This window comes from Octopus bimaculoides, chromosome 16 (assembly GCF_046866305.1).
Source record: "Octopus bimaculoides isolate indiv1 chromosome 16, ASM4686630v1, whole genome shotgun sequence".
Taxonomy (NCBI): domain Eukaryota; kingdom Metazoa; phylum Mollusca; class Cephalopoda; order Octopoda; family Octopodidae; genus Octopus; species Octopus bimaculoides.
Window position 1 is genome coordinate 13,642,754 of NC_142943.1, and position 23,933 is coordinate 13,666,686.

General features: G+C 40.3%; 1 protein-coding gene across 1 annotated transcript in view; it reads right to left on the reverse strand.

Moving 5' to 3' along the window:
- Positions 1–23,933, reverse strand: part of LOC106878313 (centrosomal protein of 70 kDa) — a 32,510-nt gene that overhangs the window by 2,194 nt on the left and 6,383 nt on the right. The window contains exons 4-12 of the mRNA XM_089364161.1: positions 23,283–23,351; positions 22,664–22,727; positions 20,918–21,006; positions 19,702–19,813; positions 17,237–17,335; positions 15,505–15,660; positions 13,319–13,459; positions 11,335–11,503; positions 3,156–3,270 (exon numbers count right to left, since the gene is read on the reverse strand). Coding sequence (XP_089220287.1) covers positions 3,156–3,270; positions 11,335–11,503; positions 13,319–13,459; positions 15,505–15,660; positions 17,237–17,335; positions 19,702–19,813; positions 20,918–21,006; positions 22,664–22,727; positions 23,283–23,351 — 1,014 coding nt within the window. The remainder of the gene's footprint in view (positions 1–3,155; positions 3,271–11,334; positions 11,504–13,318; positions 13,460–15,504; positions 15,661–17,236; positions 17,336–19,701; positions 19,814–20,917; positions 21,007–22,663; positions 22,728–23,282; positions 23,352–23,933) is intronic.

Below are 23,933 nucleotides of genomic sequence, written 5' to 3' on the forward strand. Positions count from 1 at the left end.
TTATTATTTCTGATACATGTAGATGCACACATTTATACACACATTCTACTTAGATCACTACCACTCCTCTCTCTCCCTCTCTCTCTCATACACATACACACACTGAGTCTGCTGCAACTTATTTTTTTTCTGTGCATCTCCAACATTTCAGCTCACTATAAATAGGAGTAACTAAAGAATTAGCAGGAATAAAATTTTCCACATCACCCAACATATCAAGAAACAACAGCCTTAATTCAACCAAAGCAAATAATATGACAACATAAACCAAAGTAAAGATAACGGCAAAAAGGAATTTTTATCTGGCCCGTAAATAGCACCATTTGAGCGTAATTGTTACCAGAGTCGCCTTCTAGCGCTTGTGCTGGTGGCACATTAGAAAATCATTCGAGTGAGGTTGTTGCCAGTGCCGCTGGACTGGCTCCCGTGCAGGTGGCACGTAAAAACACCTTTTTGAGCGTGGCCGTTGCCAATACCGTGTGACTGGCCCTCATGCCAGTGGCACGTAAAAGCACCCACTACACTCTCAGAGTGGTTGGTGTTAGGAAGGGCATCCAGCTGTAGAAACAATGCCAGATCAGATTGGAGCCTGGTGCAGCCTGCTGGCTTGCCAGTCCTCAGTCAAATCATCCAACCCATACTAGCATGGAAAGCGGACGTTAAACAATGATGATGATCTATTTAATTCCCCCAAACACACATTCATGTGAAAATAAGGATGTACAAGGTTGGGGTGAAAATTTCATAGGCTGACTACGAAGGAGTGATGCTAGAGCTGTGAAATCTTGCATGCATTAATTTCAACTCTTCTCGTTAATAACTGCATCGTTTCTTTCCAGGTAAACTGACATTGGTTGTACAAAGAAGACTTCAAAAGTAAATAATAGCAAGTTTTCTAGAAAATCAGCAAAATTAGGCATTGAGGTGTTATTGAGTACTGCAGATAAAGGGTTTAGCCCCGAAGAACATTTATGCTGACATGGGTACTACATTGGGGGACGATGCCCCAGCTTTATCAACAAGGGCAAAAGTGGGCAGCTGAATTTAGGAGGGGAATGGAGAGTCTTGGAGATGACCCAAAGTTTGAACATCCTGCAACTATCACCACCAAGGAAAACGTTGATCATATTTACCACCTGGTGATAGACAACAGGCAACTGACTATAAATCAAACAGCCAATGCTTAGTAGGTGTCACATCATCTGACACCTGAGCAAAAGCACACCAGGCTAATCACATTATGGGAAAATCCAACATTGTTTGAAGTTTGAGGGAGATCCAATTGGTTTCTTTGAATGTTTCCTAACCCAGAATGAGTTTTAGGTTCATCACTCTGAGACAAAGAGACAATCCACGCAGTGGAAACACCCCTCCCCACCTGCCCCAAAGAAGGCTACTCTTTTACTCTCTTTTACTCTTTTACTCTCTTTTACTCTTTTACTTGTTTCAGTCATTTGACTGCGGCCATGCTGGAGCACCTCCTTTAGTCGAGCAAATCGACCCCAGGACTTATTCTTTGTAAGCCTAGTACTTATTCTATCGGTCTCTTTTTGCCGAACCGCTAAGTTACGGGGACGTAAACACACCATCATCGGTTGTCAAGCGATGTTGTGGGGACAAACACACACACACACACATGAGCCTGGTGTTGCCATCCGGTTTCACCAGTCCTCAGTCAAATCGTCCAACCCATGCTAGCATGGAAAGCGGACCTTAAACGATGATGATGATGATGATGATATATACGACGGGCTTCTTTCAGTTTTCGTCTACCAAATCCACTCACAAGGCTTTGGTCGGCCCGAGGCTATAGTAGAAGACACTTACCCAAGGTGCCACGCATTGGGACTGAACCTGGAACCATGTGGTTGGCAAGCAAGCTACTTACCACACAGCCACTCCTACGCCTATGGTCATTTTATCTACAGGGGCGATGATGGCCTCAGATTTTTGAGATGCAAAAGGCATTGTGTTTATTGACTATCTTCAAAAGGGCCACATCATCAAATGCCAACTTGCTGAAACAGTTACAAAAGGCTATCAAGATCAAACACCCATAAATTTAATATTTATAGTTAGATGTCCTTCCTACGGCTGATCACATGATCATCCAGTATGAGGGTAAACCTCTTTAATTTCAATTAAAACTGAGGAAAATAATAAGAACATTAACCCTTTTGATACCAACGCACCTGAGACCACATCTGGTTCTATGAAATAAATTTCTAGTGCGTGAGAAAACCTGGCAAACCAAGTGAGACCAAAATCCAAGGCCTCTGCCTGGGATGTAACCAGCCCACTTATGCGTAACATTCCTTCTTTGGACACTAAATTCCGCTTGCGAAAACCTGTTGAAGCAAGTGAAATCGAAATCGAAATCGAACTAAATTTATAGACTGGCACCCATGCCAATGTCTTCATTGAACATTAAAGTTCACCAGTCCTCAGTCAAATCGTCCAACCCATGCTAGCATTGAAAGCGGACATTAAACGATGATGATGATGATGATGATGATGATGAAAGTCATCTAAATTAAAAGTTCCATCAAATTTTCATGTTAATTTATGTTCCACACAGCATGAAAATAACAAAATTATTTTGCTAAAACCTACAATATTTTCTATATCACTGAAACAAACACAGTGAGTGCGTTTCAACAGAAATATCCATAATAAAAACATTAAAATATTTTTATAAAAATTAAGCTAGGTTTGACTGTGTGGTAAGAAGCTTGCTTCCCAACCATATTATTCTGGGCTCAGTCCCACTGTGTGGCAACTTGGGCAAGTGTCTTCTATCATAGCCCCAGTCTGACCAAAGCCTTGTGAGTGGATTTGGTAGATGGAAACTGAAAGAAGCCCATTGTATATATGTGCAGAAATATATATGTGTGTGTGTGTGTGTGTCTTTGGGTCTGTTTTTGTACCCCACCACTGCCTGACAACTGGTGCTGGTGTGTTTACATCTCCATAACTTAGCAGTTTGGGAAAAGAGACTGATAGAATAAGCACCAGAATTTAAAAAATAAGTACTGGGCTTGATACATTCAACTAAAAATTCTTCAAGGTGGTGCCCCAGCATGGCCACAGTGAAATGACTGAAAGAAGTAAAAGATATGAATAATGGGGTAAAAAAACGGGTCAAAATTTTAAACCTTTCCAAATCTTCAGTCTGAAGGAGATGTTTCAGTTGCGTTGAAGTTGTGGCATTATGCATCTGGCAGATTTCATTGACGGCATCTACTACAGTTGAAGGTTTTGAAGATGGATCTAGAACAAACAAAAACATCCATAAGATTTTGAGATTCTCTTATTTTCAAAACCCATGCATGATCAGTTAACACATTCAGTAAGTATACATGATAAGACAATTGTATTAGATTCACAACGTGGATAAGCTAAACAGATATATTAGACACATATGCAAATATATATAGGAGTACACACAAGGTTGTTACTGTTTAGAATCTGGTTGGCCCTGAACAAGCACACCTATTGCGAAGGACATTCTGTCCACAACCATCATGTGTTTTGTATATCCTGGACTATAACATCCAGCATGTCCTTCCTTTTTAAGACAATTACAAGAGATTTGAAGGAGATTTGGGTGTTGTTTCTAGCAGATTGTATGATCACAGTTTTTTCCTCATTGATAAGTCATATACCAGGTAGATATTCTGGCTAGATATGTTAGATAGATATTCTAGGCAGACAGGTATACTTGGCAGTTTTGTAAAGAGAGCAAATATAAGTGCAGGCATGGCTGTGTAATTAAAAATTTGCTTTCCAACCACATGGCTTCAGGTTCAGTCCCACTGTGTGGCACCTTGGGCAAGTGTCTTCTAATTATAGCCCTGATGCCAACCAAAATTTTGTGAGCCAATTCAGTAGATGGAAACTGAAAGAAGCCCATGGTGTATATATATATATATATATATATATATATATATATCATCATCATCATCATCATCGTTTAACGTCCGCTTTCCATGCTAGCATGGGTTGGACGATTTGACTGAGGACTGGTGAAACCGGATGGCAACACCAGGCTCCAATCTAATTTGGCAGAGTTTCTACAGCTGGATGCCCTTCCTAACGCCAACCACTCAGAGAGTGTAATGGGTGCTTTTACGTGTCACCCGCACGAAAACGGCCACGCTCGAAATGGTGTCTTTTATGTGCCACCCGCACAAGCCAGTCCAGGGGCACTGGCAACGATCTTACTTGGCTTGCCGGGTCTTCTCACGCACAGCACATTTCCAAAGGTCTCGGTCAGTAGTCATCGCCTCGGTGAGGCCCAATGTACGAAGGTCTTGCCTCACCACCTCAGCCCAGGTCTTCCTGGGCCTACCTCTTCCACAGGTTCCCTCAACTGTTAGGGTGTGGCACTTTTTCACGCAGCTATCCTCATCCATTCTCACCACATGTCCATACCAGTGCAATCGTCTCTCTTGCACACCACAACTGATGCTTCTAATGTTCAGCTTTTCTCTCAAGATACTTACACTCTGACGGGTATTCACATTGACATTACACATCCAACGGAGCATACTGGCTTCATTCCTTGCGAGCTTACGTATGTCCTCAGCAGTTACAGCCCATGTTTCACTGCCATGTAGCATGGCTGTTCGTACGCATGCGTCATACAGTCTGCCTTTTACTCTGAGTGAGAGACCCTTTGTCGCCAGCAGGGGTAAGAGCTCTCTAAACTTTGCCCAGGCTATTCTTATTCTAGCAGCTACACTTTCAGCGCACCCACCCCCACTACTAACTTGGTCGCCCAGATAGCGGAAGCTATCGACTACCTCTAGTTTTTCACCCTGGAATGAGATAGAAGTTGTTTCCTGTTTGTTTACAGTCTTTATTGCACCTGAACATCTGCCACAAACAAAAACTAACTTGCTAGTTAACCTGCCTTTGATGTTGCTGCACCTCTTATGTGTCCATAGCTTGCACCGGGTACATCTTATAGAGTTACTACCTACTCCTTTTCTACATACTGAGCAGGGCCATCTACCTGAAGGGGTTTGTGTTTTATCTACCTTCCTACTTATTAGGATTTTGGTTTTAGCTAGGTTGACTCTAAGGCCCTTCAATTCTAGACCTTGCTTCCACACCTGAAACTTCTCCTCTAGTTCTGATAGTGACTCCGCTATTAGGGCAAGGTCATCAGCATAGAGGAGCTCCCAGGGGCAACCTGTCTTGAACTCCTCTGTGATTGCCTGGAGGACTATGATAAATAAGAGGGGGCTGAGGACGGAACCTTGGTGGACCCCTACCTCTACCCGGAATTCATTGCTGTACTCATTTCCAACCCTCACCTTACTGGCAGCATCTCTGTACATGGCTCGCACAGCTCTCACTAACCATTCTTCTATCCCAAGTTTCCTCATTGACCACCAGATAAGGGATCGGGGGACCCTGTCAAAGGCTTTCTCCATGTCAACGAAAGCCAGGTACAGAGGTTTATCCTTAGCTAGGTATTTCTCCTGCAGCTGTCTCACTAGAAATAAGGCATCAGTAGTGCTTTTACTTGGCACGAACCCAAACTGCATCTCATCTAAATTGATTCGCTCCCTAATTAGTTGGGCTATGACCCTCTCTGTAACTTTCATAACCTGATCTAACAGCTTGATGCCTCTGTAATTATTTGTATCTAAAGCGTCACCTTTACCTTTGTAGCAGTTGACTATGATGCTGCTACACCAGTCATTGGGTATGACTCCTTCGTGTATCACCTGGTTCGTAAAACGGGTGACTAGGCTATAGCCAACACTGCCAGATATTTTGAGCATCTCTGTAGTGATTCCTATATATATATATATATATATATATATATATATATATATGGAAAGCGGACGTTAAACGACGATGATGATATATATATATATACTCTACTACACTCTCGGAGTGGTTGGCGTTAGGAAGGGCATCCAGCTGTAGAAAATCTGCCAAATCAGATTGGAGCCTGGTGTAGCCATCTGGTTCGCCAGTCCTCAGTCAAATCGTCCAGCCCATGCTAGCATGGAAGGTGGACGTTAAACAATGGTGACATATATATATATATGTATATATATATATATATATATATATATATATATATATATATATATATATATATATACACACATACATATATACGTAGTATATACATGTGTGTGTCTGTGTTTGTCTCCCCACCACTGATTGGTGTTTGTAAACTTAGTGGTTCAACAAAAGATTGATAGAATAGGCATAAAAAAAAATGTACTGAGGTCAATTTGTTCAAATAAAATTCTGCAAGGCATTGCCCCAACATGATCAAAGTTTAATGACTCGAACAAGTAAAAGATAAAAAGATAGTAATTTGAATCAATCCCCATTTTAGAAAATTATTCTAGAAGAATGACAGTCACGGCTGGTATTGGTAATAATTGAACTTGAATCCACAGAACCACAGCAGTTTGTATTCACCAGAGAAGCATCATATGGACTTAATTCTTAAATGAATAAATGATTAAATATTGTTGTGTCTAGGGAGGGTCATTGTGCCAATAAAAATTAAAATATACACATGCCCAGATCCAAATCTACTTCTTTATTTTACCAACTAACCATTCAATTGTTTGTTTAATGTGTTGATTAAACACTCAATTGATTATTAATTTTTTTTTCTGTTGGAGTCCTTTTATTGCACTTCGTAACCTCATCAATGACACGTCCTCACTCTTCAAGGTCTGCTTTGAGTCTGTCCGAGAACTACAGTCTTATGTCTATGCGTATGAATGTTCTTTTCTTTCTCTTTTTAATTTTAGAGTAAATTTTGACTGGCCGCCTACTTGATAGCAAGGTTGTGAAGGAAAGTATCTTGTAGCATGCGTATTCTGATAAGTGTGTGTGTGTGTGTGTGTGTGTGTGTGTGTGTATGGTCAGTTGTTTTTGAATAGTGTGTATGCTTGAGTGTGTGTGTTTTTGTGTGCATGTGTGTTCTACACGTGTGTGTGTGTGTGTGTGGTCAGTTGTTTTTAAATAGTCTGTACATTTGTTTTTGTGTGTTCTACACTTGTGTGTCTGTGTGTGTGTGTAGGGCTGGTTGTTTTTAAATAGTGTGTACATGTGTGTGTGTGTGTGTAGGGCTGGTTGTTTTTGAATAGTGTGTACGTGTGTGTGTGTGTGTGTAGGGCTTGTTGTTTTTAAATAGTGTGTACGTGTGTGTGTGTGTGTGTAGGGCTGGTTGTTTTTAAATAGTGTGTACGTGTGTGTGTGTGTGTAGGGCTGGTTGTTTTTAAATAGTGTGTACGTGTGTGTGTGTGTGTGTAGGGCTGGTTGTTTTTAAATAGTGTGTACGTGTGTGTGTGTGTGTGTAGGGCTGGTTGTTTTTAAATAGTGTGTACATGTGTGTGTGTGTGTAGGGCTGGTTGTTTTTGAATAGTGTGTACGTGTGTGTGTGTGTGTGTGTAGGGCTGGTTGTTTTTAAATAGTGTGTACGTGTGTGTGTGTGTGTGTGTAGGGCTGGTTGTTTTTAAATAGTGTGTACGTGTGTGTGTGTGTGTGTAGGGCTGGTTGTTTTTAAATAGTGTGTACGTGTGTGTGTGTGTGTGTGTGTGTAGGGCTGGTTGTTTTTAAATAGTGTGTACATGTGTGTGTGTGTGTGTGTAGGGCTGGTTGTTTTTGAATAGTGTGTACGTGTGTGTGTGTGTGTGTGTAGGGCTGGTTGTTTTTAAATAGTGTGTACATGTGTGTGTGTGTGTGTGTAGGGCTGGTTGTTTTTAAATAGTGTGTACGTGTGTGTGTGTGTGTGTGTAGGGCTGGTTGTTTTTGAATAGTGTGTACGTGTGTGTGTGTGTGTGTAGGGCTGGTTGTTTTTGAATAGAGTGTACATGTGTGTGTGTGTGTGTGTAGGGCTGGTTGTTTTTGAATAGTGTGTACATTTGAGTGTGTGTGTTTTTGTGTGCATGTGTTCTCGTGTGTGTGTGTGTGTGTGTGTGTGGTGTAGCTGGCTGTTTTTTTTTTAATACATAAGCATCTGTGTGTATGTTAACATGTGTTTATTTCAACACTCAAATTCACGTCAAGAATCTTGCAAACCAAATATCATATAAATGATTAAATATTTTTATTGACCGCTGTTCTACACGTGGCTATGGTCGCTAAGTCAATATTCTGGGTGTGTCTGTCAAAGCTATTAAATTCTACAGACAGTATTCAACCTAGGTCATTCAGTGAAATGGTACTGCCCACACAGAGCAAGGTGGATTCAGTCTCTTGGTTATGAACCCAACACAGACCAAGTAGCATGATACAGACTCTAACCCTTAACTGTACAGTTGTCTATCAACGCAACCATGACAGCAGCAATGCTCAGAGTCAACTACTACACTTTCTGCAATCAGAGGTACACAAGCAGGGGGAGTTTCTCAATAATTCTGGTATATAATCCATAGCAGTGAAATGAACTGAGGTGGTGGTGGTGGTGGTGGTGGTGGTGGTAGTAGTAATAATAATAATAATAATAATAATAATAATAATAATAATTGTCATTGCTGTTGTAACATCCACTTTTCCATGCTTACGTGGAAAAGACAGATTTTCTTTGAGACAGATTTTCTTTGGCTGGATGCCTTTCCTGTCACCAACCATTAGCTGTTTTTAAGCAAGGTAATTATTTCCTCATGGTCTGACATGTTTGCACAGAATAGTGAAATGAATGACATTCATTTACAACAGTCACATGATGTCAAGACAAAGAGAAACAAAACACAAACACACACACACTCACACACACACACACACATACACATCAGGCTTCTTTTCAGTTTCCACCTACAAAATCCAGCCCAGGATTTGTCAGCCCAGGGCTATAGTAGTAGATACTTTGCCCAAGAGGCAACGCAGTGGGACTGAACCTGGAACCACATGATTGGAAAACAAACTTCTTAACCACATAACTACACCAGGACCTATAATGTAGAATAAAAAGTGCTGTCCAGAAACACAATAAAATATCTGAGGCAGATTAGAACTAAAGGATTAAGTTACAATTTGATAGTTGAATACTTTATCCACCTAACCATTTAACCCCTTTAACTTACAATGACTTGATGAAAAACCCCCCAAAAAATAAAAATCATAAAATCAGCAAATCATAAAAGGCGCAGGAGTGGCTCTGTGGTAAGTAGCTTGCTTACCAACCACATGGTTCCAGGTTCAGTCCCAGTGCGTGGCATCTTGGGCAAGTGTCTTCTACTATAGCCTCGGGCCGACCAATGCCTTGTGAGTGGATTTGGTAGACGGAAACTGAAAGAAGCCCGTCGTATATATGTATATATATATGTATGTATATATATATATATATATATATATATATATATATATATATATATATATATATATATATATATATGTATATGTACGTGTGTGTGTATGTTTGTGTGTCTGTGTTTGTCCCCCCAATATCGCTTGACAACCGGTGCTGGTGTGTTTATGTCCCCGTCACTTAGCGGTTTGGAAAAAGAGACCGATAAAATAAGTACTAGGCTTACAAAGAATAAGTCCCGGGGTCGATTTGCTCGACTAAAGGCGGTGCTCCAGCATGGCCGCAGTCAAATGACTGAGACAAGTAAAGAGTAAAGAGTAACCTAGTAAAGACCCTAAATGGTTGAAATGATTCCGGTGCTCTTGCTGGCCGCTGCTGGTATGAATTTTCATCCCACTTTGGCATCTGTTGTTTTTAACACAGCAAGATCATAAGAAATCTTACTTCAGAACAAATATTGCAGTAACTGACCTACCAACAGTGTGTGTACCATTAATACATTAACTGTCACAGCCTGTTGCAGGAACTTACTGGTGATGCCACATGTTTCACATGCTACTACACTCAGTGCAACATTACATCATCATCATCATCACCGTTTAACGTCCGCCTTCCATGCTAGCATGGGTTGGACGATTTGACTGAGGACTGGTGAAATTGGATGGCAACACCAGGCTCCAATCTGATTTGGCAGAGTTTCTACAGCTGGATGCCCTTCCTAATACCAACCACTCAGAGAGTGTAGTGGGTGCTTTTACGTGTCACCGGCACGAAGGCTAGTCAAGAGGTACTGGCAACAACCACGCTCGAAATGGTGTATTTTATGTGCCACCCGCACAAGAGCCAGTCCAGGGGCACTGGCAACGAACTCGCTCGAAAGTCCTTACACATGCCGCGGGCACAAGTGCCAGAAAGGCGACGCTTGGCACAGGTGCCATCACAATTTCGCCTTTGCTTGTCCCAATAAGTCTTCGTGTCCAATGAGGGAGACGACATTGGCATGGGTGCCATATTTCATAATTAAACTTTAAGACCCGGCAAGCCAAGTGAGATCGTTGCCAGTGCCCCTGGACTGGCTCTTGTGCGGGTGGCACATAAGATGTACCATCCTGAGCGTGACCGTTGCCAGTACCGCCTGACTGGCCTTGTAGGGTTTTCGAGCGAGATCGTTGCCAGTGCCCCTGGACTGGCCCTTGTGCGGGTGGCACATAAAAGACACCATTTCGAGCGTGGCCGTTTTTGTGCGGGTGACACGTAAAAGCACACACTACACTCTCTGAGTGGTTGGCGTTAGGAAGGGCATCCAGCTGTAGAAACTCTGCCAAATCAGACTGGAGCCTGGTGTAGCCATCTGGTTTCACCAGTCATCAGTCAAATCGTCCAACCCATGCTAGCATGGAAAGCGAACGTTAAACGATGATGATGATGATGATGATGTTGCACTCAATAGCAGAAGGTAACTGTTAATGTTTAGAATGATATTATAGGGTTGGTGTAAGAGGCCAGATCTGGTTGGTTCGAACATAAAACTGGCAGACTACTTTGGCTGGATAAGGCTGGTTTAAATGCTAAAGGGTTAAGTATGATACATCGTTGGCCCTCCGTCGCTTACGACGTCGAGGGTTCCAGTTGATCCGATCAACGGAACAGCCTGCTCGTGAAATTAACGTGCAAGTGGCTGAGCACTCCACAGACACGTGTCCCCTTAACGTAGTTCACAGAGTGTGACAAGGCTGGCCCTTTGAATTACAGGCACAACAGAAACAGGAAGAAAGAGTGAGAGAAAGTTGTGGTGAAAGAGTACAGCAGGGTTCGCCACCACCCCCTGCCGGAGCCTCGTGGAGCTTTAGGTGTTTTCGCTCAATAAACACTCACAACGCCCGGTCTGGGAATCGAAACCGCGATCCTATGACCGCGAGTCCACTGCCCTAACCACTTGGCCATTGTGCCTCCACTTGATACATAGATGGCTATTACAAAAACAGTGTTTGAAGGAGAAAGAAGAATCAGATAGAAATCAAAGAAAAATCATTATTTACCCAGTCCTAACAAAGTCTTCAGAATTTTCATGATGTTCTGCAATTCCCCGACCTTTGTATAGACCTGGTTCATGGCTGGGTAGATGCCGGATAAGGTAGGAACTTCAAATAATATCTGGAAATGTTGGATGAGATTTTCTAAAGCAGCACTAGACGAATCCTGCTCATCCTGAGAAGAAAAGGTTGGAAACAAGAAATTCACAGTGAAACTTGAGACAGTAAAATGTGGAGGAGGACAAATAGTGGCTGAAGAAGAACAGGTTATGAGTGATGCATGATGCCACCGAGCAATGGTTCTCAACTATTTTTTAACTTATAGACCCCTTGATTCTTAATATACTTGCGTGGACCCTCAAAGCCATTGGTTGTTTAAAAAATCCTATTATATTGTTATCATTTTTCTTTTACTTGAAGAATTTTTAGTCAAATGAATTGACTCCAGTCCTTTTTTTTTTCTTTAAGTCTGGTATTTGTTCTGTCAGTCTTTTTTTGCCAAATCAGTAAGTTTCGGGGATATAAACATACCAACACCAGTTGTCAAGCAGTGGGTGGAGGAGGGGACAAACACAAAGACACAAATACACACATATACATATATACTTACATATATATATATATATATATATATATATATATATATAGGAGTGGCTGTGTGGTAAGTAGCTTGCTTACCAACCACATGGTTCCGGGTTCAGTCCCACTGCGTGACACCTTGGGTAAGTGTCTTCTACTATAGCCTTGGGCTAACCAAAGCCTTGTGAGTGGATTTAGCAGATGGAAACTGAAAGAAGCCCGTCGTATATATGTATATGTATATATATATGTTTGAGTGTCTGTGTTTGTAAAAGAGTAAAGAGTATATATATATATATATATATATGCACATACACACACACATATATATATATGATGGGCTTCTTTCAGTTTCTGTCTACCAAATCCACTCGCTTTGGTCAACCTGAGACTATAGTAATAGACACTTGACCAAGATGCCACACAGCGGGACTGAACCTAGAACCATGTGCTTAGAAAGCAAGGAATTGTATTAAAAGTTGTTAAAATACTTTGTCTTACTGTAAGAGTACAACCAGTTTATTGCACATAAATTTTAGCAACAAAATCTTATGTCTGTCTTCTATGCTGGCATCTGTTGGATGGTTAGACAGGAGTTGGTAATCCTGGGGACTGTGGCAAGCTCTTCTGTCTGCATTGGCATGGTTTTTACAGGTGAGTGCCCTTCCTAATGTCAACCACTTTACAAAGTGGTAGGATGCTTTTTATGTAGCGCCAGCACTACTGAGGTCACCACATAACATGCAAGGCAAAGGGCCCTCAACTGAAAGAGGGAGTGATACAGAAGTAGGCATCTCTATGCCAGGTGATGAGAGATTAATCTACGATAAAGGGACAGAAACAGGTGTCTTGAAGTAGAGAAGATACATGGTTACCCCCAGTCAGAGGGGGAGTGAGGGAAACAGGGGCAATGTGCCAGAGAATACACTCAAAGTACAAGTGTGTGAATATAGATGGAATAATAGGGGGTTGCTCTGGGTGCATGAGTAGGGGGTTCATGAAGGTGCAGGAGGAATTGCAGTGAGTGAGGAAACATGAGTATGTAGGGGACCAATAGGATAGCATTGGTACAGTTGGCAGAGGGAAGACAGCAAAGAGAGATGACAAAGTGGTATTGGCTGTAGAGAGAAAAGGGCCACACAAATTACCTCCAACTTCAAGGAAGCCTCCTGGGTATTTGTGAGAGTCTAATTCCCCTGTTTCCTTGAAAAAATAAAAGGTTTTATCTGTCAAATTGGATTTATATTTAATCCTTAGCCTTAGGAGGACAGACAGTAATCATAACCTTTTATAGATCTACTGCTATAAGGACATACATCCAATCAGTGGAAACGAAGGGAAAAAAGATGTTAACTTGATGGGCAAAATGAAGGATTTTTGATTACGAAAAAAAAGGGTTTTATTCACCAACCTTGGTAATAATGTGATTACATGACTGATTGACCATTTGTAACTTTGTGACCATTTCTTGAAAAGAGTCGGAAGGATGAAGCTGTATGTTGGTCCAAGGCACAATGGAGGTAAGTATTTCATTGAAACAGGTAACTAGATCCTGAAAAATGATGTAAAGATTTCGGAAAATGGAGATTAAAAACAAACAGCAACAGAAACCCATTTTTGGAAGAAATGAAACAAAAGAGTCACTATGTGGTTGTTTGACTTGCTAAAAAGAGCAGCAAAGTCTTCTTCAAAGCATATAATATTGAAACAAAGAAACGACACATTAGATAATGTAGTCTTACACACACGTAAAAAGATAGGATAGTCATGGTTGAAAGGCTTATGGATCAAAGATTTGATCAACAGTCTAATCCAAGGTTGATTATTTCTGAAAGACTAAAACAAGGTGATTACACAGGAATATCTTTGATCCTTGATCCACTGGATTAGAAATAATTTGAGGCTCAACAAGAGTAGAAGTTAAACCATAGATCCCATCATCACCCGTTTTGTATCAAATAAGAATCAGAGTAAAATAACGTCTTACATAAAAATAATTTTGTACAAAATAATAATTTCTTACATCTTTTATCATTTACTTGTTTCAGTCTTAGGACTGTGGCCATGCTGGAGCACAACCTTAAGGGGTTTAGCAGAACAAGTCAACCCCAGTACTTTCTTTTAAAGTCCAGAACTTATTCTGTCAACCTCTTTTGCTGAAACGCTAAGTTACAGGGAAGAGGTGGGAGACAAACAGAAACACACACACACACATATATATATATATTATGAACTCTCCCATCGTTACACAATGTATAAGGGTTTTGCAATTTCTTGCTGAACAACCACACAGATGGTTTGTTTATAGCTAGGGTCACCAAACAATGGCCTGCAAGGTCAGTTCATCCGGCCCACCACCACATTGTACCTTTTGTGTAAGTACCTGCAATCCTCTGGTATGGCATCAGTGTTTGGAACAACTTATGTCTGTGAGCAAGCATTTTTATAAATAAAAGATGTGAGGTCAGCACATCGAACGAGGCTGACTTGATGAACATTTCAAAGCAATTCTCTTGGTTAAATGCAGCAATTCCAAAGCAAATATTGATGATATCTTAAAAGCTAAACACCAGTTTCACAAATTTCACCAACCTTTTTTGCTGCTTAGTTTGTGAGATCCAGATGTGTGCGTACTGGGTGTGATATAACTATCTTATTGCTAACATCGCCTTCTTTGATAACTTTTTGGTAAATAAATATGTTTGGTTGTCTTTATCTGCACCCATAACAGTAATTTTGTACAGAATAATAATTTCTTACATAATATTAATAATTTTGTATAAACTACTAATTCCTTAAATGATAATAATTTTTTTTCAAAATAATAATGTCTTTTGTAATGATTTCTGACATAACAATTTTGCATAAAATACAAATTTTTCATGCAATACTCTCTCTTTTACTTGTTTCAGTCATTTGACTGTGGCCATGCTGTAGCACCGCCTTTAGTCGAGCAAATCGCCCCCATTTAAAAAAAAAATGATAACGTTTTTTGGAAGTAATTTCTTATATAATAATATAATGATTTCTTTTATTGAATACAAGGGCCCAAGACATGGAGGAGAATATCAAAGGATGCTTTCTACTATAGACACAAGACCCCAAATTTTGTGAGTGGAGTACAGTTGAGATTACACTAACCCCAGTGCTGAAATGATAATTATTTCATCAAGGATAAAAGGTAAAGTTGATCTCAGCAAAATCTGAACTCAGAATGTTCAGACATATGCAATGCATTTCGTCCAGTCTGCTAATAATTCTGCCAACTCACCACCTTACCAGCACATTGCCGTTGTGCTTCTTATATAATTTGTTTCTTACATAATTCTTTCTACTAAAGCCTGAAATTTGTGGGGGAAGCAGATAATCAAGATTGCATCAACCCCAGAGCTCAACTGGTACTTATTTCATCAACCCTGAAATGATAAAAGGCAAATTCAACCTCAGTGGAATTTGAACTCCGAATGTAAAGACAGAAACTAAACATTTTATCTGACGTACTAATGATTCTGCCAGCTCACCACCTTACTGGCTCACTGACATTTTGTTTCTCATATAATATAACAGGCATTTTTGTACATAAGAGATGATTATTACCTGACGATTCTGAAAGTCATCGTTGGCTAAGGCCAACATTTCAAGAACATATTTTAGAGTGTCATCGGAAAGAACAGGCCGTGAAGTCATATCATGTTGTTCTTCAGTGTTCCCATTTTGTGTCTGTTGAACCAAGCTGCAGAGTTTAGAGCAATACTGTAAAAAAGAAAAAAAAATGTTAATACCTTATTGGCACAATTCCATACAGAAGAACTGCAGTCTATGTTGATATCTGATAGCACTACTGAGCCTTTTCTTAGCATGCAAAACTACCACAAAATAGAAACAAGAATGTATATAACAGTTCATCATCATCATTTAATGTCCACTTTACCATGCTTGCATGGGTCAGATGAAATTTGCTGAAGCATATTTTCTACTGCTGGATGCTCTTCCTCTCACTAACCCTCACCTGTCTCCAAGCAAGTTCATATTTCCACATGGCCAGGCATGTTTTTCATTAAAGACTGGAAATGAACAGCAACACTTGTACGACACTGATGCTCATTTACAACCATCACACGATATCAAGTCAAAGGTACACACACACACACACACGAGAAAATGAGATGACAAAAGAATAAAGGATTATCTTATGAACTTCATTAGCTTACAGCTGTTTCTGTTATAAGATGCCAGGACTCATACTTGCTTTATCAAAGCTTCCAACTGAAAAATCATTAGTTGAACTATTAGTCCTCTTGCATTCTGGTGGGTATTGGAGCGTTTGAGCAAGGTTAGACCCCAACAAACGCCCATAAATTAAATGCATCTATCTGGGCCACGATTGTAGCCTGTCGACCTGTGCCTGACAGCCACAATTGTGGCCCGTCGTGCTTTATGTGTTAAGGCCCTATGTGAAGGAGAAATAGCTACAATTGGTGTTTGAAATCATATTGTAGATTCAATTTACCAGAAGTGTTTTACCCAACAATAACAATAATCTTTTATATGAGGCCACTTAGGTTATGTAAAAACAAAAAAACTAGAATACTAACAATTCACAATCTAAAGTAAATATATATATATATATATTTTAAATAACATTTTACATGAAGATATAATTAAGGATTTGTAAATCCATCCAACCTAATCTAACGAGTGAAAAATAATATAGCAATGTTGAAAAACACCTTCCTTGCAGTTTGCCTCCAAACTGTAGGCAAGCATGTGTATTCATGCATGCATATGCAAGCATCATCATCGTTTAACGTCCGTTTTTCCATGCTAGCATGGGTTGGACAGTTCGACCGGGGTCTGGGAAGCCAGGCGGCTGCACCGGGCTCCAGTCTGATCTGGCAGCTGGATGCCCTTCCTAATGCCAAGCATTCCATGAGTGTAGTGGGCACTTTTATGTGCTACCAGCACAGGGGCCAGAGGAAGCTGGCAACGGCCACGATCGGTTGGTGCTTTTTTACGTGCCACTGGCACGGAAGCCAGTCGAGGCAGCGCTGGCATCGGCCACGTTCAGATGGTGCTTTTTATGTGCCACCGGCATGGGTATCACAACTACAATTTCCATTTGATTTTGATTTTGATGTTGATGTACTTGACTCATGCAACTTTGTGTGCATAGACGCACGTGCTGGAGCAAATAATCTTTTGTACACTCACTTACTTTTTAAAAAATGCACAAAAGGCTGAAATGAAAAAAAAAAAAACAGAATATACAAGCCTTTGTAACAAGAAAAGAAATTTATTTGATGAGATGTTTTGAGGGAACAATGCTTACCTGTTTATATTTGGCCATACTCTTCAAGTTGTGTTTCATCTTTTGAATAGCTGGGAGAAGCTGGTTGGAGTCCTCCACATCTAACGCTTGGTAAAGTTCCTGTTTATAAAAGAAACCGGTTTAAACATTGTTTGTATTGCACCCCACCCACCCCCGGGATGGAAATAAAGGCAGTGGTTTCTGGCAAAGGCAGAAAGCCAAAAGAAATATAAGGAAGATGGAAGTGGGGTATTGTAAATTAACCCTTTATCATTCAGATAAGTGAAGGCATGCAGCTCATGATGGAAAGGTCATGGGTTCGATTCCTAGCAGTATATTGTTGTTTACATTATTTACATTCAACGGATATTTGTCCTCATCTTGTTTGTTGTTAACACAATGTTTCGGCTGATATACCCTCCAGCCTTCTTCAGGTATCTTGGGGAAATTTTGAACCTGGGTTCTCATTCCTAAGGTATTTTTCGATGTTATTATCATTATTATTATTATTATTTTTCAGGTAACTGCTTGGAATCGAACTTGGAATCTTGGGGTTAGTAGCCTGCGCTCTTAACCACTACGTATATTGTTGTGTTCTTGAACAACACATTTTACTTCTCATTGCTCCAGTCTGCACAGCTAGCAAAAATGAGCAGTATTTGTATTTCAAAGGGCCAGCGTTATCACATTCATCTCACTCCGAATCTCCCCGAGAGCTATGCTACAGATACGCATGTCTGTCCAGTGCTCAACCACTTGCATGGTAATTTCATGAGCAGGTTGTTCCGTCAATTGGAATCAACTGGAAACCCTCGTAGTCATAACCGACTGAGTCCCAGTCAGTTGGTTATCATTCAGATCACTCTGTCAAATGTAATTATTATTTATTCACATTGTTTTGAATTAATCATTTATTACCTCATAGCTACAAGATTTCAATGCTGTGATTGTTTATTTCTAGATTAATATTGTAGATTAGGAGTGAGAGGCCAGATCTGACCAATTTGAAGATAATAGAGGCAGAATATTTGGGCCAGATTAAATGCTAAAGGGTAAAACCAGTACCTATTTTTATTGACCTTTAAAGAATGAAACACATGGCTGTGTGGTAAGTAGCTTGCTTACCAACCACATGGTTCCGGGTTCGTTCCCACTTTGTGGCACTTTGGGCAGGTGTCTCCTACTATAGCCTTGGGCCGACAAAAGCCTTGTGAGTGGATTTGGTAGACGGAAATTAAAAGAAGCCCGTTGTATATAATATATGTATGTATGTATGTATGTGTGTGTGTGTTTGTGTGTTTGTGTTTGTCCCCCCAACGTCACTTGACAACCAATGGTGGTGTATTTATGTCCCCGTAACTTAGCGGTTCGGCAAAAGAGACCGATAGAATAAGTACTAGGCTTCCAAAGAATAAGTCCTGGGGTCGATCTGTTCGACTAAAGGTGGTGCTCCAGCATGGCCGCAGTCAAATGACTGAAACAAGTAAAAGAGTTCCTTTTAACATCTATGCCTTTTGTTGTTTGGCTTTTCTAGTTACAGGGCACTCAACTATTTGCAGATGATAGTTATAAGAATGAAATGAAAGTCATTTCATGTCAGATAGATCAGGGTTGATCTAGTCCAACTTCATGAGGTCGGTCACAGTATTCAGATCATCAAACAACCACCACCACCACCACCACCACTGCCACCAGCAGCATCAATCATCATTACCATCACCATCGTCATCGTCATCTTCCTAAGACAATCACATCCCCTTCATCTTACACCACCATCCCCGCCGCCAACAATGACGTGATCAGCATCATACTATTATCGACACCACAACCAACAACTCCACCATCAACACCGTCACTATTATTATTGTCACCACTATTACTATCACCAACACTACCACTTATTACCATCAACACTTCCTATCACAACCACCAACACCTTCAAAGCTACCTTCATACCACCATCGACACCAATATACATTTTGTGCCAGCTTCTAAAGTTCAAATAAATAAACTCTCTACAAATTCAAAGTAAAGAAAAAAGATGAAAACAAACAAAATATATTGTTTATCTTTTATTTGTTTCAGTTACTGTGCTGCGACCATGCTGGGGCACTGCATTGAAGAGTTTAGTCAAACAAATCAACAGCACTTATTTTTTCTCTAAGCCTGGTATTTATTTTATTGGTCTCTTTTCGCCACACTACTAAGTGACAAGGATGTAAACAAACCAACACTGGTTGTCAAACAGTGATGGGAGGGGGGACAAACACAATGACACACACACATATATGGACACAAGCACACACACGATGGACTTCTTTCAATTTCCGTCTACCAAATCCACTCACAAGGCTTTTGTCAGCCCAGGGCTATAGTAGAATAGACTTGCCCAAGGGGCCATGCAATGGGACCGAACCTAGAAACATGTGGTTGGGAGGTAAATTTCTTACCACACAGCCACACTGAGAGATTTCTAATTAACTTACCTGTAAATTTAACCTGTCATTGTGTGATTGTTGTGTCTCCTTACAACTCTCATTATCAACAAATTTATGACAAGATGCATTAGGTGACGTCCTCGAGTCCTTGGTACTCACTCTGAAAGTATAGACACAGATATACATGAAGCCGAGAATTTAAGAGGGAATTAAAAAAATGAAATAGAATAAATAAATAAAACTTTTTCTATAAAAACCAGAGCCAGCACTGAACGTTACATGTCATGTACAAATACGTCTACGTAAACAATATGATCAAAGATGGGAAAATAAGTAATGGGTGTATTTGCATAATTTCAGGGCTTCTTACTCCTTCTTCATCACAAAATCGAAGAACACATTGCTTGAATAGCTGTAACTTAAATAAGTGTAACCCAATTGGATATATCAATTTCACGTAATAAACACATACCTGGCAACTGGTATCATCATCATCATCATCATCATCATCATCATCATCGTTAACGTCCGCTTTCCATGCTAGCATGGGTTGGACGATTTGACTGAGGACTGGTGCAACCGGATGGCTACACCAGGCTCCAATCTAATTTGGCAGAGTGTCTATAGCTGGATGCCCTTCCTAACGCCAACCACTCAGAGAGTGTAGTGGGTGCTTTTACGTGTCACCCGCACGAAAACGGCCACGCTCGAAATGGTGACTTTTATGTGCCACCCGCACAAGAGCCAGTCCAGGGGCACTGGCAACGATCTCGCTCGAAAACCCAACAAGGCCAGTCAGGTGGTACTGGCAACGGTCACGCTCAGGATGGTACATCTTATGTGCCACCCGCACAAGAGCCAGTCCAGGGGCCCTGGCAACTATCTCACTTGGCTTGCCGGGTCTTCTCACGCACAGCACATTTCCAAAGGTCTCGGTCAGTAGTCATCACCTCGGTGAGGCCCAATGTTTGAAGGTCTTGCCTCATCACCTCAGCCCAGGTCTTCCTGGGCCTACCTCTTCCACGGGTTCCCTCAACTGTTAGGGAGTGGCACTTTTTCACGCAGCTATCCTCATTCATTCTCACCACATGTCCAAACCAGCGCAATCGTCTCTCTTGCACACCACTACTGATGCTTCTTATGTTCAGCTTTTCTCTCAAGATACTTACACTCTGACGGGTATATATTAATTGCTGGTAGGGACACCAAAATACAGATCAGAAGCTACAAGAGTTGTGAAATTAATGAATGTTATGATGGCTACCTTGACTGTTTTTCCAACTCTAACATTTTCAGTTTTGCTTCCAGCAGGTTGACTTTCTTGACATAGTCTTTCAGGGTCTTCTCCTGATTCTGAAAGTAAATAAATTCCAGTAAGGTTGGTAGAAGAAAAAAGAAACATCTAAAGGTTATGCTAAAAGTATCTATTTATCAAAAGAGGAAGCATTAAAATATCTTATAAATAAGGCAACTCCACCATTGCTATTTTTATGTCTATTTTTTTCCATATTTGCATATGGCAACTAGTTAAGGTCATTCATTATCTTCCTGAGATTCTGCACCCTGGGTAAAGCTTTCACCACTTCTGCCCAAATATCACTGGGTCTTCCTGAGTTGAATACTGAATATGTACATAGACATATCATCATCATCATCGTTTAACATCTGTTTTCCATACAAACGCATTAGGAACTTCATGTCAGATTAGTTGTTTAGTCTCTGCACAGCTGTGATTGAGCAAAACTTAGACATTTTCCAGTGTGTCCATTTTTTTTTTTCAGAAAACTGCAAGTTCCTTCCACTCTTATGGGCTTAGTACTTCTTTAGCTGTTACCTAGGAGACCAAATTAGTAGTGGGGAAGGACATATGGAGAGGGTGATGGCTAGAATAAGAATAAGATGAAGAAAATTCAGAGAGGTTTTACTTTTGTAGGCTATGAAAGGTTTCTCTCTCCAAGTGAAAGGAAGGTAGTATGATGCATGTATATGAACAGCAATTCTACATGGTGGTGAAACATGGGCCCTGAATGCAAGAGGACATGTGAAGGCTAGAGAGGAATGAAGTTAGTATGCTCCACTGGATGTGTAAAGTAAGTGTGCTTGTGTGACAGAGTGCTAGTGTATTGAGAGAGAAGTTGGGCATAAGAGGAATTAGATGCAGTGTGCAAGAGAGAAGAATGCACTAGTCTGGTCATGTGATGCAGATGGATGCCAACAATTCTATAAAGAAATGTCAATCTCTCAAAGTGAATGGAACTCATGGAAGAGGGAAACCCAGGAAGACATGGGGAAAAATACTGAAGGATGATCTCAGGACACTAAACCTTTCAAACAAGATGACAAAGGAATAAGATATTTGGTGCTTTGTTGTACTCAAGAAGACCTGCTCTTGACAGAAGAAGTGTTAGGGCCACATCTCCTGGTGAAGAGGATTGGCCTGCAAGAGTCCTGGGCAGGTGCCATGTGAAAGTTGTGCCACATAAAAGCACTCATGCTGGTGCCATGTGAAAGTTGTGCCACATAAAAGCACTCATGCTGGTGCCATGTTAAAAGCACCCAACACACACTGTACAGTGGCTGGCATTAACCCTTCCATTACCATATTTCTGATGAAATACACAGCCTTTTTTTTTCAATTTATTTTGAAAATAATAAAAAATATTTTAAAATATCTCTGACATTATTCAGCTGGGATTTGGAACATAAATTAACATGAAGTTTTCATGGAAATTTTAAACTAGGTTACTTTAAAATAGGAAATTTGTATCATAGGACCAAGGGCAGTTTCAGGTGGGTTGGTGTCTAAAGGATTAAGAAAGGCATCCAGCCATAAAAACCAAGACACATCAGACTGGAGCCTGGTGAGGTCCCTGGTCCAACCCATGCCAACATGGAAAACAGGCATTAAATAATGGTGGTAGTGGTGGTATATATATATATATATATATATATATATATGTCAGGCTCACAAGACAGTTATCAATGAACACAAACAATACAGAATACTTACCCTGTGCAGAACAGACTTATGGCTCAGAAATCCTTCCTCTTCTTCAATACTTTGGTGCTTCTTCCTGTAAAGATAACAACAATGAAATAATCTATTTCGCTTTTGGATTTGGTTTGCAAGATTCTTTATGTGAGTTCGTGTGTTGAAGCATATTCTGTTGTGTCTAGGGAGAGTCATTCTCTTTTGGTGCCTTATAATTCAACACACTCACCGGTAAAGTTTCCACTTATTTCTTTTTTATTTTTATTTATATTTTTTTAAATATTTTTTTATATATATATTTTTATTTTTCTATCTTGGTTTCTACAGCTGGATATCTTTCCTAATGCTAACCACTCCAAGAGTGTAGTGGGTGCTTTTTACATGCCACTGGCACGGGTGCCAGTTACAAAACACCAGCATCAGCCATGACAGCAATATATATATATATATATATATATATATATATATATATATATATATATATATGCTATAGCTTTATCTACTTAGAGTTCTACAGTTTAAAATGAATTATTTCATGTTCTCTTGAAGTTTCTAATATTGCTTGAAATTAATGTATTCATAACCCGAAGAAACATGCCATGTTTTCAAATAAACAAATGCAAATAATAAAACTTACTGATAGTATTCTAGATCCTTCTCCAACAACTTTATCCGTCTCTCATAGGCTTCCACAATGTCAAATATCCTGCATGATAAAAAAGATCATGATTGTGATATTAAGCAGTGTTAATGGGAAGAGAGTGAGAGTAGCTAAGAGTTAACAACAACAGCTGATACATTCAGGAAAGATGACTGCGTGGGTGTGAGACATGTGGTGCAGAGCAAACGGACTATGAGTGCTGGCTGAGAAAAATACGTACTGACCGCTGGGAGTTACTTTGAAAGAAAGGAACCAAAGAAAACAGGCAGGAGATGGCAAGGTTAGATTTAGGTATTTGGCAAAATGACAAAAAGTGATAATGCTGGTTTGGAACATAATGATAAAGTGCTGAATCGATGACAATGGTATGGAGGAGAGAAGATGGAAGAGGGTGATAATAAAAACGGATGGTGATGGTGGTGGTGATGAGGAGGAGGAAGAGGAGGATTACAAGGACACTGATGATGGTGAGGACTGTGATGAAGCTTAGGTTTATAATGATGATGTCAGTAGTGGGGGGGGGGGGTGCTGTTGGTTTGGAGTGTTTGATAAAAATGTCTGATGTAAGTTATCAGAGGAAAATAGCCACAGGTGGGGCAAATCATGGAAACCATCTGAAGATGTCAT